This window comes from Ceratocystis lukuohia, assembly GCF_044167205.1.
Source record: "Ceratocystis lukuohia strain C4212 chromosome Unknown Supercontig5_pilon, whole genome shotgun sequence".
NCBI classification, from domain to species: Eukaryota; Fungi; Ascomycota; class Sordariomycetes; order Microascales; family Ceratocystidaceae; genus Ceratocystis; species Ceratocystis lukuohia.
This window is the reverse complement of record NW_027263524.1, coordinates 482,587-499,104: the sequence shown is the minus strand read 5'-3', so window position 1 is coordinate 499,104 and position 16,518 is coordinate 482,587. Positions and strand designations below refer to the sequence as shown.

The window sequence follows — 16,518 nt, the reverse complement described above, 5'->3', positions numbered from 1 at the left end:
AAGAGTCGGGCTGAGAACTGAAAGAACAAGACAAGGGAAAAACACAAATTCTGATCCCTGAGCCCGGTCTAGCCATGACCTTGGCCTGGCTCTGGCTATGGATCAGGGCCCGGCCATACAAGAACACTGGGGAATGGATATCATAATACCTTGTAGCCCACCTATCAGAAAGCCCAGCCCATGGAGTACTCAGCCCATGCCATGTGCCTTGTCTCCTAGTTTCCCTCCGTTGTCTTTTTGTCTTTTTTATCCGCGGCCTACTTGTAGTGGTGTTATACTGACATGTTTGACTACCACCATGCATCTTGAGGATCTTGTTCCCACCTTCTTTTTTCTTTATCGCTTTCTCTTTTGTTCGGAATGTCTTGCTTTGTTGTTTCTCTCCCACACCATTTGTCTGCTTTCTCTCTCTTTGAAACGTATTGCTTCCCTTGAGCCCCCTCTTCTTTCTCTTTTGCAAATTCCCTGGCTTTTATGCCAGCCGAGACAGCGAATCTTCGGCTTCGTCTTTTTGTCCAATACCTTTTCTTGTCTTCGTTCTTAGCTCGAGGGAGAAGATCAACAAGGGATAATCTCAGCGCAATAAAATGGAGTAAAATAAGATATAATAAAAAATATGCTGTCAATCTTTGGCTCTCATTGTCGCAGCTTTGCTTTAGGGCCAGTCAGCTAACCAGCCAAGTTTTGCTCTTCGCCTGAAAGTACATGTATAGATGTACCTTTCATTTACCCGTCCGCTCCTCCTTCCACAAGTGATGAGAGAACAAAGCATAGAAGAAAGGAACTGTGAAATTTGATGCATAAGGGAAGGAAGAAAAAAAAAAGAAGAAAGAACGAGTAAGGCAGGAGGAAGAAAGGATGGGGAGGAAGGCAAGGGAAGGGAAGGGAGAGAGAAAGTGTGGGTTTGTGTTGTGTTTGTGGCTGTTGCAACAGAAATAACAGGACAGGAAGGAAGGAGCGACAGAAGGGCAAAGAAGCAAGGCAAAGAAAAAGAAGCAAGGTAAAGAAGCAAGGCAAGAAAGAACAAGCTAGAGAAAGAGGGAAGGGGCAAAGGCAGAAGAGGAGAAAGTGAGAAAGCAAGAACCCAAGAACCCAAGAAAGATTATGTCCTCCCCAGGCCAGATCGCGCACAGTCCACATTCAAAAACTGGCATCTTGCCAAGTTCCTTCCTTGCCTAGCTCATCTAGGCATTTGCCTTCGATTATTGCTGTACCTGTACCTGCCTGTATCTACACATGCAGAGAATATGATACAGCACATTTTACGCGTACACATGTATCCACACGCATATGCATATATGACCGGATTTTTTGTATGTACAGTACATGTTTATGCAGATGCAGGTCTGTCTGTCCTCAGCTCTGGCAGACAGGTCATGTTTCTCTCTTGTCTCTTCCTAATATGGGCTACAGGGCCATGTACCCAGTACCTGGCCCCACAGCTCCCAGGCCTGTGTATTGCGAGGTACTCTGTACATAGCCTTCATTTTCTTGCTGTCTGGTTTTAGCAAAGGCAGCTGGAGCTGGATGTGAGAAACAAGACAAGAGAACAAAAGACTCGGTCTCCGTCTCCCTTTCTCCGTCTCTTGCTACTAGGCCCTGCCGCTGGTCTTGGTCTGGCCTGGCCTGGCCTAGTCTCCCTAAGAAGAATACCAGAGGGTCCGGAATGGAGAGTCAAGGTGCTTTAATTCTCTTATCCTCCTCCTGTTTTGACCTTGACTTGGATGCTGACTCGAAGCCGCAGCAAAGCTTTGGCTTTTTCTTTTGATATTTCTTGGTTGGCGGTTGCCGGCCGGCGACAAGACAAGGTCCGTGCATATTGTGCATCTGTCTTTGTTTTGAGCTGCATTTTTGAGGGGTAATTTCCATGTATTACTTGTCTATTTTTGAGGGCATTTTCTAGGCTATTGGTGATTTATTTTTATTTGTTGTCCTCCTTCCTTGTCTGCCGCGTGCTGATTCCAAGGTCAATCGTTCGAACTGCCCTGAGCACGGTTATTATTAAAAAAAAAAAAAAAAAAAAAAAAAAAAGCAAAAAAACTCCACCCCCTCACCCTTCTTATTCTTCATCTCCTCCCCTCTAAGAATGCAGGGTCATCTCCTCTCCTCTCCTCTCCTCTCCTGTTCCCATTGTTGCCGCTGTTATCTTTGCCTCTTCTCCGCCCCCTTACGAACAAACCCGGTACAAAAGATCATATATCTGTCCAGTCCGTTTATCCATTAAGGGCCAGGCCTAGGCCAGAAGCTGGCCCGCGCATTGGCTAGTCAAGACGTCTGGCTGTAGTTTATGCGTGAGAGAAAGATCTTTTGGGTGTATTTATACTTTCTTGCAGATGTTATTTTTAAACTTGTCTTCTCCTTGGTCTTCGTGTTCCTCTTTAATCTCCTTGTTCTCCCAACCGGCCCGTCTATCAGCATCTGCACCAACTACCCAGTTCCTCAGCTGGACTACAATGACGTCTTTTTGCTTTGATTCCCTGCTTAGTACCGGCTTGTTCTTGTTTCCGTCCTTGTCCTGTTGTACTTGTCACTTGGCCTCGCGGCAGAACCGTAATATCGAATCTAGCAGCCCAGATTCTTAGCTAGCTGCTTCAAGCCTCGATTTGTTGTTTTGCCTCGCTAAATCCTAGACGGGCCTAGACTTGCCGATACGAACTTTTTGCCCTTTTGCCTTTTCTTTCATTTTTTTGCTGGCGTGTAGTCTTTCGCTTTGATCTTGACTCGTACTTGTGTTTGGCCTGTCTTACCTGTCTATCTATATCTGTGTCCCTGTCCAGCCACTATAAGGGCTCTGCAGAAGCTATGGCCTGCCAACCTCTAACAGAGCCTGGACACCCCTCCCCCCTCCCCCCATAAAGCTTAGCTCCAGCGTTGGGACAGCCGCCTAGAGTCATGGAAGATAACCCCACTAAGGCCCTGCTAAAGGAGCGCTAATGCCTGCTAATGCCTGCTAATTCCCGCTACAGCCCACTAAATCTCGGAGTGACAGCCACTATACTCAAGGCCTGCCCTCTCTAATTATTCTATTCCTAGGCCGCCTTTTGCTATTATCGTCTCGTACCTGTTACTTGAACCCGCTGCCTGCACTGCACTGCAACTCAAAGCAACAGACTGGTACTTCACCTGGGGCAATATGCAATGCAATGCAGGGTCCTCTCGCTTATACTTACTTACAGTCTAGTTCTCATCTACTATATAAGACGGCCAAATATCAGTGAGCCGGCGGGCGGCACGTGACATTTGACTACCTGCGTTCCCTCCTTGACCACTTCTTCCCACGCCAAAGCAGCAAGCACAAGTCCCCTTTATTCATAGGCAATCTTGCAGAACCAGCTCTCTATTCTTTCTGGTATGTTTGGGCAGGCGTATACATCCAAGACCCTGCTACACACATACATTGCATATACAGTACATACAATTAAACATATACGGTACATACAGGACAGTACAGGACAGTACAGGACAGTACATACACACATACACATACACATACACACACACACACACACACACACACACACACACACACACACACACACACACACACACACACATAGACACACATACAGACACACATACACACACACAAGCGCATACACAGTACACATCCATAACATTCTCCGTGCAGGTGCCTGCATATATAAATGTACCTATATACACACACCAAGAAGTACTTACATGTTACAGCCCGTCTGTTCGCCCGCTCGCCTGCAAAGCTGTGCACATAAGCTCGCGTTGCCCTACTGTATGTTGTAATATTCTGCTGGTCTCCGCCTGTTCGCCTGCAGCCATCCCGTTTGCATTACATCCCATGTTGAATATAATTATGTTTGCCGCCACCTCAACGCACCCCACGCCTAGGTTTTAGCTCAGCTTTAGTCTTAAATGTAACCAGGCTCAGGATAGCAAGCCCAAAGAGGTGGTCATTCAACTTCGTATTATACCAAACCCCATCAACGTGGAAAAAAAGACTGCCCAAGTAGCTCGTTGGTCGTTTACTACTGTACCGTAGCACATTCTAAACCATGCACCACTATGCATGCATACTCCCTTATGTCCCCTACTCGTCTTCATCCATGGCTGTTTCTCTTTTCTCCGCAACCTCCCGGATCTTTTCGCCCAGAAGCCCACGCTCATATCTATCCGCAATTTTGACTGCGGCTTGCAACATGCGTCCCGTATGATCCTGGAACAGCTGGACCAGTTCTAGTGCTTTCATGCCACGCTCCTCGCCCTCGCGACATTCGATGGCCAGTAGTTGCAACAGCGTCTTGTCAACTTCTGTCTGTGTACGTGCTAGTTGTGACCGTAATGCATAGCGTCCAGCTGCTGACCCTGCCTCCGTCGACACGACATCATGCAACTGTGCTGCTTGGATGTTCTGTAACAAAAACGCCTGTTCGAGCTTGCGCGTCTCCGATGTGCCGAGGGCATCGTCCTCATTGTCCTCGCCATCGTCGGAGTTTGCAGCCAAATCGGCGTCTTTGCCACTTCCACTTCCCACCTTGTCCTTCTTCTTCTTGCGCACATCGGCCACTGAATGTAGTGGAACTGAAAACTCAAAATCTGAGAGGAGTGGCCGCGGGAAGTATGGGTAACGGTCGCCTCCCTTTAGAATAATGCAGTGAAACCTCTCATTGGCCACAGCTATAGGGAAGTACGTTTCATTCTTGCGGCCCGATGCTAATCTTGCAAGTAGGTTGGTGTCGAGGAGCGGCGCCCAGTATGCGCGTCCGGGCTTTCGCCAGTGAATAAGCGTGAGTAGCACGCCCGTAGAATCGTAGATGCATGGGTTCTGCCAGGATGTTAGTATCCGTAGTTCAAGACGGGAAGACAAAAAGGGCGTGTAGTTACTTACCCCATCATCTGAGAAAAAGATACTTCGTAGCGAGGCTCCGCTAGGGAGTGCCACAATATCTTCATTTTGGCAGACTTCGTCGTGTTTAATGTTCTCGATGCTATACAACAGACGCGCCTGGCCATCAGCCCCCACAGGCCCGTTTCCAACTGTCATGACATAGTCCTTCCAACTAGCACATGTGACCGCTGGCATGCTCTTTGGTCTATATACGCGGAATGGCAAGCCAAATAGCGTAAAAATGCGGACATATCCACCCGTAGTAACCACGGACACAAACGCGTCACTTAACGACATTGCCACCACATCCTCACCCTTGGGCAGCTCGGTACGCCAATCGTTGCGTTGTGTCCACGTTTCGTGAGGACGGTAGAAGAGTGTGGCTGGGGTCTCAGACTTGGCTGGACAGGAAAACAAGGTGCCGTTCCCCGTCAGGCAGGCCTTGTCGTACAGGAAAGTATCAGTGAAGTGAAAGTCGCGCTGGAAATCACGGTCGTAGAACTCCACAGTTACTGTGTTGTGTGAGTCCTGATCAACCGTCCACACAGCGCCAATTAGGTTAAGGCACAGGTACTTGCGATTGCCACGCCACGGCGTAGCACCTGGCTGGAAGGGTTCATGGAAGTTGGGCTGCAGTAGCGTGCGGCGTTTCGTTGGTGGATACTCCCCGGACTCGAGAAGCTCGCCATCAGCCCGTCGCTTACGGCCTGTTGTATAGCCGGCACCGTCATCGTCCACCACAAAGTCGTCCATGTCGCTCCCGTCACCCAGGTCAAATTCATCGCCGCCATTATCAGCTTGGAAGTGCCGCGGTCGCGCCGCAAGGGCTACACTAGCCGTGTTGGTAGGATCAATGACATTGCTAACGGACTTTTGCAGTGGCAGCTTCAACAGTGCATCATACTGGTCATTGACGAGGTCGGGGTAAATGTAAACCTCGCCCTCAGTGGTTGTAAAGGATAGCAGATTTTTGACTGGATGCCAGCTAAGATGCATGACATTGGCAAAGTCAAACCTCTGGAAGATAGATTGTGATGCAGCATCCCAGAGTAGCAATTTGCCGTCTTGGCCAGCACTCGCCAGAATCGATCCATTGGGCGACCATGCAATAGCTGTGATCATGCCAGAGTGGCCGTTTTCGAACGTCGCATGCTTCTGCCAGTCATCCTTGGAAATCATGTAAATATCACGTGTCGGCGATGGCACTGCAAATGCCCGTCCATCAGGATGCCAGGCCACCTGTGAAGACCCCGAAGACTCGCCATCGATAGACCCAATCATACCGTCCAGCTTCTTCAACAGCTCGGGCTGCTCACTGGTTAGCGAATACATGTACACGATGCCATCCTGGCAGGACACGGCAGCCAATGTCCCGCGGGGATCTAATGACACATGTTTGGCAGGCCGGTTATGTTCACGAAGTATACGAGTTTTAGAGTGGTCTTCGGTATGCACCAACTTAACTGTCAGCTCATCACTAGCCACAGCGCACCACTTTTGATCTGCCGATAGTGCCACATCCCGCACGGGCATAGTCACTCGCACCAAATATTCTTTGAAAGCTGGCGGGTCAATGGTGTATATGCTGACCACACCATCCTCGTCACCAACGTAAAAGTACTCGTCGCCTGCAGCCACGGCCAGATTAGCCTGTGGACACTCGTCAATGTTTGTTGGTTCGCCATCGAACCCGGTCTTATAGAGTCGTAGCGTTGGGTTCACGCCGGCCGTGATCAGCCGGCTTCCGTCTCGGTTGTAGTCGCATCGAGTTGTGCCTTTGGTGTAAGCCGGGCGAGCCCTTGGCCGCGAAGCACCGGACATGTTGCGGTCAAAGTCCATAACGGGGAGATGATACAGGCTCGAGGTCGAGAGGATCTGTAGATAAAATTAGGTGATATAAAGAAATTAACAGCCTCGAGGAGTTAGCCAGGCCGAAGCTAGTGGTCATGTGTTGCTAGAAGCAAGGCCAAGATGAACAACAAGCCCCATAAACATGGCAGCCCACCCTTGAAATTTGGCGCGTCAACGCGTCGTCGCGTTCCCAAAAAGAAATCAATTAAACCAAAGCGAGAAGCTTACACGTGCAAGTTCGATTCCTAATAGAGGTGCTCATTGTTTCTTTTTTCCTAAAATATAACCCTAATTATCATGTCTTGGGGTCTCTAAATTGAAGTGCCGAAGCATCTGTTCCAAGTCTAAATGAATAACCGGCCATAGGATCCGGCTGCATATTACGTAGTAGCCTGGATAGGAAAGGGAAAATAGAAACCCCACGGAACCGAGTATATTACCGAGAATAAGCATTCCTTTATAAAAGGGCACTACCCAGGCTTGGCCATGGCTATTTCATAGCCACAGCATTGCCATCTCATAACTCAGTAAATATTGATTTAGGCTCTCACGCACACGCATACGCATATCTATATCATCAAGTCAGCTACTTGCTCTAGAAAGCAACTTCTCTTTTGGCATTCCCCTTTCACCAATCATGGCTCCCGGCCTTTTGTTCGTGTACATGGCACCCAAGCCAACGCTTCCAATAGCCCAGTTTCACGAATGGTATAATAACGAGCACGGCCCGACTCGGCTGCGCCTCCCGGCCATATTTACCAATGGTCTACGCTATGTTGGCAATGATGGACTCGACCCGCCATTTCTGGCAATCTACGATGTGACATCCATGCATTGGATGCGCGAACCTGTGTACACAAATCTGCGGGCTAATCGATCCCCTCGTGAAGCTGCTACCATTGGCCAGGTTGCTGTCGACCGGCGGTTTTACGACCTAGTAGCAACACATGCAAAGCAAGGCTTCGCCCCTGCAGAACAGCTGCCTAGTGGCGGGGCATTGGGCCGGATTTTGGTAGTTGAGGAGGTCGAGGTGGGAGGTGGCACTAGTGATGCTGCGGTCAATAACTATATCCAAGCGTTTTCTGACGTGCGGGGCCCACTGCTGGCCAAGGATGTGGGCTGGCTGAGGTCACGGCTTTTCCGCACCTCGACGGTGCAAGACGACGGTGATTCAGCTCAAGACAACAGATTTGCAGTTCTACATGAGTATGAGAGCACCAATTTCAACCCAGAGATTGAGGCAGCCAAGGGAGGTGGGATCGTGTCTGCCTCGGTGCGGACTATGAAACTTTTTTATGTCTTTGGGCCTGCGCCGCGTGACCTGGACCATTTGGCGGCTCTCCCTTCTGATTCACCAGAGTTTGTATCAGCAGATGGGAAGAGCCTTGTCACTGTGCCCGGCCCTTCTGGTAATCTGCAATCCACAGTCATTGCGCCCGACGGCCTAGTGATTCCGTTCCAGCTGGAGGGCAATCCTAGTCCAGATGCGCCGACTGTGGCATTTTGCAACTCACTGTTGACCTCATTACATATGTGGGACGATTTTGTCGAGATCCTCAAGAAGGAGCGCCCTGATCTGCGCATTTTGAGATACAACCACCGTGGGCGAGGAGAGCTGCCTGCAGAAGTACCCGTCAGCGCTGATCAATTGGCTGACGATCTAGCCAGTGTGCTTGATGCCCTGCGCATCGAAAAGCTGCACGTTCTAATTGGCGTGTCCCTTGGCGGTGTAACAACGCTCAACTTCGCCATCCGGCACCCGCGGAGACTAGCCAAGTACATTGCTTGTGACTTCAATGTCTGTGGCAGTGCATCCAATACTGCAGCCTGGAAAGAACGCACAGCCATTGCTGAGGCAGACGGCGGCAATGGAATTAAGCACGAGTTGGCCCCAGCAACAGTTCAGCGCTGGTTCCACCCAGTGTCAATGGAGAAGACAGCCATCGTCAACAAGATGACACAGATGGTTAGCCAGAATAATCTGACTGGCTTTCGTTATGGATGCCAGGCGCTTTGGGAATATGACCTGAAGCCCAAAATGGGTTCTTGCAAGGTGCCCGCCTTGTTTATCGCCGGAGACGGCGATGCGGGAGGCAAGTTTCTGACCATAATGAAGGCGTATGAAAAGCAGGTAGGCTTTGATAAAGCCGAATTCCGCTCAGTTGCCAACACTGGCCACTTGCCAATGACTGAAGACGCGGTAGCGTTCTGGGAGGCGGTCAAAGACTTTGTATGATGATAGCAGTAGCTACTGGAGGGAGCTGTACGTAGTGAAGAATCCATACCACTGTATAACTATATCACCACCACCAAGGCAGTGAAAGGAAAGCGAGTGGAAGCCAAACGAACGCTGTGCAGTATTTTAACGGCCTAAGATGGAAAGCACGCGCTTATCACACTATTGCAAACAGACAAGGACGATGTGGAAAGTACGCGCAGACACGGATAGTCACGTGAGTACATCACATAAGCACTCAAAAATTAGCAAGGCAAAAAACAGGAAATCTATCATCATCTTTAGCTTCGTATCAACATCAATTTATGCGTCGTTTTTGACGCACGTGATCCTCGTCGCCACCAATGTCCTCCGAATGGTCTTCCAAAGCCACTTTCGGACTTTTCTTCAACGCACCGGCCAGTTTACGCCGACTTTTGGCTTCTCTAGCCGATCCCAGGGTTGAGCTACTCCACTCCTCCAAGGCTGTGGGGTTTTGCTTAGCACCCATGGCGCTGCCGGCCAAGATAGCCCGACACACGTGGAAGCGGGCAATTTCCCGCACGTGCACCTGACGCCCCTCTCGTTGGGCTGAATAGAACTTTTCATCGAGTACGTCAAGCACGCTACGACCGAAGCCATCTCGCACGTGAACATTGGCCCCGGCCTCGACGAGGGCACGCATTGCCAGCTTGTTGCCACGCCGCACGGCAACGTGAAGGGCTGTCTCGCCCTTGCGGTTGCGGGCATGGATAGCAGCGCCACCATCAACAAGCAACTTGATTAGAGTACGGGGGCTAGACCGGTCGGCAGACGATTCGAGGCTATTGGCAACAAAGGCCATTAGTGGCGTGTTCCCGCGATGGTCGTAGGCATTGACGTCGACGCCAAGACTGAGCAAGTTGCGGGTGGTCTCGATGCGTTGCTTCATCCGCTCTTTGCTTGTGTCTTCTAACTCAAGCTCTTCCTCCACAGGGGATTTAGGCTTGACGATTGGCGGTGCTGCGGCCGCTGAGTTGGGCGAGATCCATACAGCAGGCTGTGGCGGGCTACCAGCGGCTATAGGGGCTGTGTTAATACTCACATTGGATCGGCTGTGTTTACGTTTGCGCGGCATGCTCCCTGCAGCAATTTCGGCTTGTTCGCTACGCATGGTCTGCACACTAGTAATGGCCGCCCCAAGACAGTGCAGTGCATTCCGCCCACGCTCGTCCTGGGCCTTTGGGTCGACGAAAGCCTTGGAAACGACCGAAAGAAGTCGTGTGTGTGTTGCAACATAGTCTTCGCTGCGTCGGTGGGCGTGGGCGAAAAAGTCTTCATCGCTTAGAGTTTTTAATGAAGAGTCTATGTCAGTGCCATCACCGTTTACCCCACGGTCAATGCCATTTATGCTGAAAGAAGCGACTGGCTTCGACTCGCTGTTAAAAGCCATGTCAAGCTTGGGGAACATGTCCATGACTTGCGGCATTAGCGATGTGCGCTTATTGCCTGTCTTTGGATGCAAGCCAAAGGCATCAGGGGAGAGCTCGACGTTAAACCGGAGCATAATCCGGCTCAAAGTTCGGCCCATCTCAGCATTTTGTCTGGCATATTCAGCCAGCAAATGTATAAAAGTCCTGCCGTAGTGATCGCGCGCATAAAACAAGCGCGTGTCGCCAGCTAGCTGCTCTAGTAAAATTTCGAGGGCACCCGCGTCATTAAGCCAAGTAGGACTGAGTAGATGCAGGAAGCTCTGGCCCATGCTATTCATATGGCTGACGAGCTCCTGGTGCGAAATCACTGCTTGCAGCAACATGTGGTGCTGGGCATCTCCTAACGCAAGCATATGCAAGCCTGTATTACCAAAGCAGTCAATCAAGGCGGAAAAGCGCCCCACATCGCCACTCTGTACGAGACTTGCAAAGGGCGTTAGGCCCTGTGCTGAGTCGATAGCCTGTACCCAGACCGAGGTCTGCAAAGCAGGCAATAAGTGGCAGGGGCACTGGTTACGTTTATGGTCTGGGGTCTTTGACCCTTGGCACTGCAACTTTGAAGCCGAAAGTTCCGGGCTATTGAGATCCCTAGGACGCAGCAGATCCCACGGCACAGGGGGTGGTGCATCCAAATCTTCAGGCGAGTCTGGGTCGTGAGCCCAGCTGTCACGGTATTGTGAGTCAGCCTCTAGTGGCGACTCGAGCTTGGGTCGGTGGTGAACATTAGAGCTCAGTGTAAAGGTGATGTGGGTGATGAGGATATACAAGTACTTCATGAACACGCGGCCCAGCGGATCTTTGTGCACCTGATCGGGCAGAGATTCGCTAATTTGCGAAATACCGTTTTCCACAGACTCTGTTGTCATAATAGACAGCTCAGTATTAGAGCGCTGCGACAGCCCAAACTCGCACTCGAACTGCGCGTTAAGCAAAGGCTTACAGTCTTTGGAAGCCCCCCCTTGAATATTTCCAGCAGTGCGTTTGCCTTCGTTGTCATCATCGTCATCATCATTCACCTCCTGCGCGCTGGTGGTATGTGACTTTTTATCCTTGTTTTTGACTTTCAACGGAAGGGAGTGGCCGGCCTCTCGCACACGGCTAAGAAAGAGCGGCGAAAGGACCAGAGACTTGAGACGACTTAAGGCATCGGCCACATCGTTAGCTCGGGCCCAACGCAGTTCTTTACCGGCAGTAGAACTGATCTTTTTATGTGCAGACTCTTCTCTGTGGCAGGCAGGTTGTTAGCTGGTGAAGTTGATGTTGCCTTTAAAGGCGAAGGAAAAAAAGGGGAGGATATTAAGTGAAGCAAGAGAGAGAAGAACTCAACTTACTTGGGCACATCGCTAGGATCCCGCGCAAAGGCCTCCACAACCTTAAGCACGGCAAACAGACTAAGATGCGTATTCATGTACGCCATGATCAACGTCCACATTGACAAGACTGTCCATTTTGGCGGTCGGCCGCTAGGGGTAGACGGGGAGGGAGACGGAGAAAGGGCCGGGTCAAAAGAAGTGGAGTCTGGGATGGTCAGATGGGTTGAGGAAGAGACGCCGGCAGGAGCGGATCTAGGGAGTGGCATCCTTGAGAAGGGGCGGCTATTTTCTCCCGCTCTTTTTTCTTGGATTTATTTTCTTTTCTTGATTACAGCTTGTTTTAGGCGTGAGTTGGAGCAGTGGAGTGGTAGTAGGAAGGGGATGAGCCAGGAGCGGAGGCAAATGGAAGGGAAATGGAACACGAAAAGGATAAATGGAAAGATGCAGGGTAGAGCAGAGAAGAAACAGATGCAGAATGTAGATCTGGTGTTGGAGGAAAGCTAGGTAGGTTTTGGGTGTGCTATGACAAAACCAGGCCAAGATATACGCCACAATGAGTTTTGGAGAAGAACAAGGCGGAGAGGCAAAGAACCTGCTGTGACGGGCTGGGGGATGGGGAGGTGATTGATGATGGATGAATTGATTGATGGGACAGCTGGTGAAAGAAACCGGTTGTGTGTGTGTTTGTATGACTGAGTGAGTCTATGTCAGCTCTTCTGGATGTGCAGCGTTACGTGTTGCCAAGGCAGTAAGTGATGGTGTAAGTCACGGTCAGCAGGCCAGCCCGATATGTAGTTTTCATGGGGTATAGTGGGTGTATAATGCACGGAGTGTAGTATGTAGTGTAAAATGTGTAGGAGGTGATGTATAGCTAGCTGTATGATGCAGGCGAGGTTCATGTATATCTCGGCCGACGCTAAAGTTGTAAAGGGAGGGAGGGAGTCAGTCAGTTGATGAGTTAGTTGGCCCGATAAGGCAGTCCGGACAGATGGACGGGACAAGCAAGCAGGAAACCAAGCAAGCAAAACAGGACAACGTAGTAGCGTATCAACGTGGCACTCCTGGACTAAACTAAACGGCAGGTTGAGTGGCGAAACCAGGCAAAATATAAAAGAAGGGGACAGAAATGGAACAAACAGGAGAAAGGACAGGAGAGGAGGAAAGAAAAACAAAGGGCCCAGGGCAAGAATAAAAAAGCCCAAGGCCAAGGACAAGAACGGGCGGCTAATAAGGAAAACAAGGCTCGCAAGGAGGGGTGGTAAAGCCTAAGGGCGTGAATGAGGAGACCAAAAGGCACAGTAAAAAGAAAGAGACAACAGATGAGGGGGATTGGGGGGGGCGGGCGGGCGGGCGGGCGAGGAGAAGGAGGAAGACGTACAAGAAGAAGCTAAGGAATGCAGCAAGAAGAAGAAAGGTAGAGACAGTGGCAGAAAAGGAGACGGAGGGAAGAAAAAGAAAAGAAGCCTCGTGGTCAGGAAGAGACAGACAAGATGAAGACGACGACCAAGGCAATCACCGGAGGAAGAAACAACGCACAGGGAAACGGCACACGACGATGGACAACACAACAAGGCACAGCAAGAGCTAGAGCTAGAGCTAGAGCAGAGCTAACATGAAGCATGAATGCACATACACCATTAACATAACAGGCACGGCAGGTATATTAGAAGATATTAGGAAGGAGAAAAGAGATGAAAGATGAAAGGCAGGAAGAAGAGCTGACTGACAAGCTTGCACACAGCACAATCAGAGACAACATATAAAACAAGACATATATAAAGAAAGAAAAAGATCGGGCAAAATAATAGGTAGACAGTGAAGTCGAGTCAAAGTTTTGGAACCCGTCGTGTCCCAGCTTTGTGGGTGGGTGTTTCTTTCTTTTCTTGCTTGCTAGAACCCACCCTACAGGCACCCATATTTCTGTTTCCTTCCTTGCCCTGTCTTCGCCCCTACCCATTCATTCCCATTCCCAATCTGCCGCTGACCGATCCCGAAAGAAGGCACAGAGTCACAAAGCGAGACAAGATCAAAGGAAATATAGAGGGAAGTCAGGAAAGGGGAGGGGAGAGAAGAAGAGAAGAAGAAGAGGCAATAAAAAGGCAACTACTTGCCGAAGAAAGAGACAAGCAGGCACGGATCGGCGTTCTTTCTGTCTTTTGCCTCTGCTTTCCTTTGGTTTTTCTTCGTTCCTTCCTGGCAGAATTCTTCTGGTTCTTCTTTTTCTTTTCTTCATGTTCAAAGAAAGAAACTACAATGAGATTTTACCTCGTTTACCTTTCCGGAGAAAGCAAGTAGGATGTTAGGGGAAAAGAGAGGCAACTACTCGCTGGAATAATTGCCGAATCAAGAAACCCTACTATGTCCATTGCCCTAACCCTTCTTCCTTTAACATCCACGCTGGCTCGCTCGCACTGTCTTGGCACTGCTCCTTTAACATGCTACCAATAAGCGATTAACAGTGCAATATTGGCTAGTGTATTTACTGTATACGAAAGCTAAACCCTTTTCTCCCACGCTCTTTTTTTTTCTTGGCTGAGTGAGGCAGTGCTGAGCCGCTGGATTCTTGCTCTGGGAGCAGAGGAGAGAGGGGGAGGGGTGCAAGAAAGGCCGGCGCGGGCAAATTCAATGGTTCAGGTTTGATCTCTGGGCCTTGGGTGAATGAGGGGGGAGAGGAAGACCACAAGAACCACGAAGAAGACGGACCAATTAGGAAAGGCTCGACCCAATGTTGAGTTTTTTTATGGCTTCATTTCGATTGTAGAGGGTAGAGGGTGAAAGGCGAAAGGAAAGTCACATCTAGGCTATTCGGTAATACCAATCCAGCAACAATAAGAAGACAGCATCGTGCGGTCTATCGCTATTATTCTGCTGAGTATTTTCTCTAATACGGCAAAGAGGCAGCCCACCATAATCATACCTCCTTGTTCATTGTTGCGTCGCTTTTTTGCTTATTCCTTGTCCGTCCGTGTAAGTCCCCCTTTGCCCTTCGAATGACGCAGGGAATGCAGGGGTGGCCGGGGGCCAAGGGCCAAGGATTATGGCCAGGCCAAGGCCATACAGGACAAGAACAAGACAGGCAGGTCAGGTCAGGTCAGGATAGGACAGGACAGCAAAGCAGGCTGTGTAAATGTCTTCTAACTTTCCCATTTTCTCAACCCGACTTTTTAATTTTTAATTTTTTTATTTTTAATTTTTCTCCCTTTTTTTTTTTTCCCTTCGTGTTGAGGCGGGGGAGTCTGAGAACTGAGGAGTAGCCTGTTACTCAAGTGCCCGTTATTTTCCCTTGATTCTATACTATGGTAATAACAGAATGAATAGGAGAAGACATGGCAAGACAGATCAGATCTACAAAGAAAACATCAAAGAACAGTAGGGAAGAGGCGAAGGGGCGAAGAGGTGGAATATCAACATCTTGTTAATTCCAAATATCGCCCAGACATGGACAAAGCCAAAACACAGCCAAGCAATTTCCCAAGAACTTGACCCTTCTCGCCTCCTGCTATTGCTGCCTGCCTGATCGTGCCTGTCTTCTTTGTTTTCAGTGGCTTGGCTCTGTTTTCATTACAGCCTAGCTAAGGCGAAGGCCAAGACCGGTCAGCTTAGTGATTTACCCAACATTCAACACACACCTCTGTCCTCCCCTCATACCTACCCTTCCTCCTGCATATCTAACCGCACATCTGCATGTTTTTAAATCTGGGTGCTTGTTTTTTTTCCTTTGCCTCGGCTTCCTACCTATTGTTTTCCTCGCTCTCCGTCACCCATTCCCATTCTCCGTTCCCAGTGTCTAATCTTCCGATGTCCCGCACCATATTAATATATCTATTTTTTTTTTCTTGTTTTAGCTTGGACCGTCTTTGCCATTTCCCAGCAACGACCCCATGTTGTTCTCCATTACATCTTTTCTTGTGCTTTCCTTCGCTTGTCCAAAGAAGTCTCCTCGGCACTACAACAATTTTCCCATCTTGCCTTGCTCCCACTCCTTGAATATTAAGAAAGCCCAAGCTGCGCTAAATAAATCGTACATTATCTAATGCTTGTTGGTTGACCCTTCCTAATAAATCTTGAAGTAACACAAAGGCCAACCCCCCGGCCCGTGTAACATTAGCATCACCACTTACCTTCAACCCATCAACCTATCAATCTATCAACCCCAACTGGTGTTTGCCTCTTTGGATATCTGTCTCCCGTTCTATTCTCTCGCATTGCGTGTAGATACTGTGAACTTTTACCGTGATTCTTAGCACGGCACAACACAACACACCACACCACCACTACCAGAATCGACGCGCTCTTGCGTAACAGTCCACAGGACAACAGAAACACAAAACCCAACTTGTAGTATGTACTCTCCTCTCCACAAGCTTTTTTCTCAGTAGTGTTCTCGCCTCACTCTTGATATATTCGTCCTGCAAACGACACTTCCCCGATGCGACTAATAGAGATGCACCCGGACGAAGTCATTCTGCTTTCGGATGTGACTTGGCGCATGTCCCTGGGTTCTTGCCATCCTTCACCGATTTGATCACCTGGCGTATGCATACACAGCAGCAAAACACAAACTCTGCCCTCTTACAGAACCACACACACATGAGGTTACCTCGCCTCACCTAGCTTCTACCCCCACCCGATCTCGGCGAGGCCTCCGCTTCCACTGCCGATGCAGTACGAGGCCACATCGGAAACGGCGCAAGACACTGGAATAAACAGAACAAGAACCTATGAAAAGCGAGATTTATGTTATACGCAAAATAGGAATTTTGAGCATACATTCTACATTCCCGTCGACCAATACTATAAAAGAAACCC

At 49.5% G+C, this 16,518-nt stretch overlaps 3 protein-coding genes across 3 annotated transcripts; 1 reads left to right on the top strand and 2 right to left on the bottom strand.

Moving 5' to 3' along the window:
• Nucleotides 1-4,060: 4,060 nt before the first annotated feature.
• Nucleotides 4,061-6,697, bottom strand: HOO65_050137 (Minichromosome loss protein 1; the record flags this gene model as incomplete). The annotated part of the gene is made up of 2 exons (XM_071003188.1): nt 4,061-4,795; nt 4,859-6,697. 2 exons carry the CDS (start codon nt 6,695-6,697, stop codon nt 4,061-4,063), a joined length of 2,574 nt encoding a protein of 857 aa, XP_070858196.1.
• Nucleotides 6,698-7,346: 649 nt separating this feature from the next.
• HOO65_050136 (3-oxoadipate enol-lactonase 2) lies at nt 7,347-8,945 on the top strand (the record flags this gene model as incomplete). Its single annotated transcript, XM_071000788.1, has 1 exon — nt 7,347-8,945. The coding sequence occupies one exon, from the start codon at nt 7,347-7,349 to the stop codon at nt 8,943-8,945; it is 1,599 nt and encodes a 532-aa protein (XP_070858195.1).
• Nucleotides 8,946-9,243: 298 nt separating this feature from the next.
• HOO65_050135 (ankyrin-like protein) lies at nt 9,244-11,975 on the bottom strand (the record flags this gene model as incomplete). The annotated part of the gene is made up of 2 exons (XM_071003181.1): nt 9,244-11,620; nt 11,728-11,975. The coding sequence occupies 2 exons, from the start codon at nt 11,973-11,975 to the stop codon at nt 9,244-9,246; spliced, it is 2,625 nt and encodes an 874-aa protein (XP_070858194.1).
• Nucleotides 11,976-16,518: the final 4,543 nt, after the last annotated feature.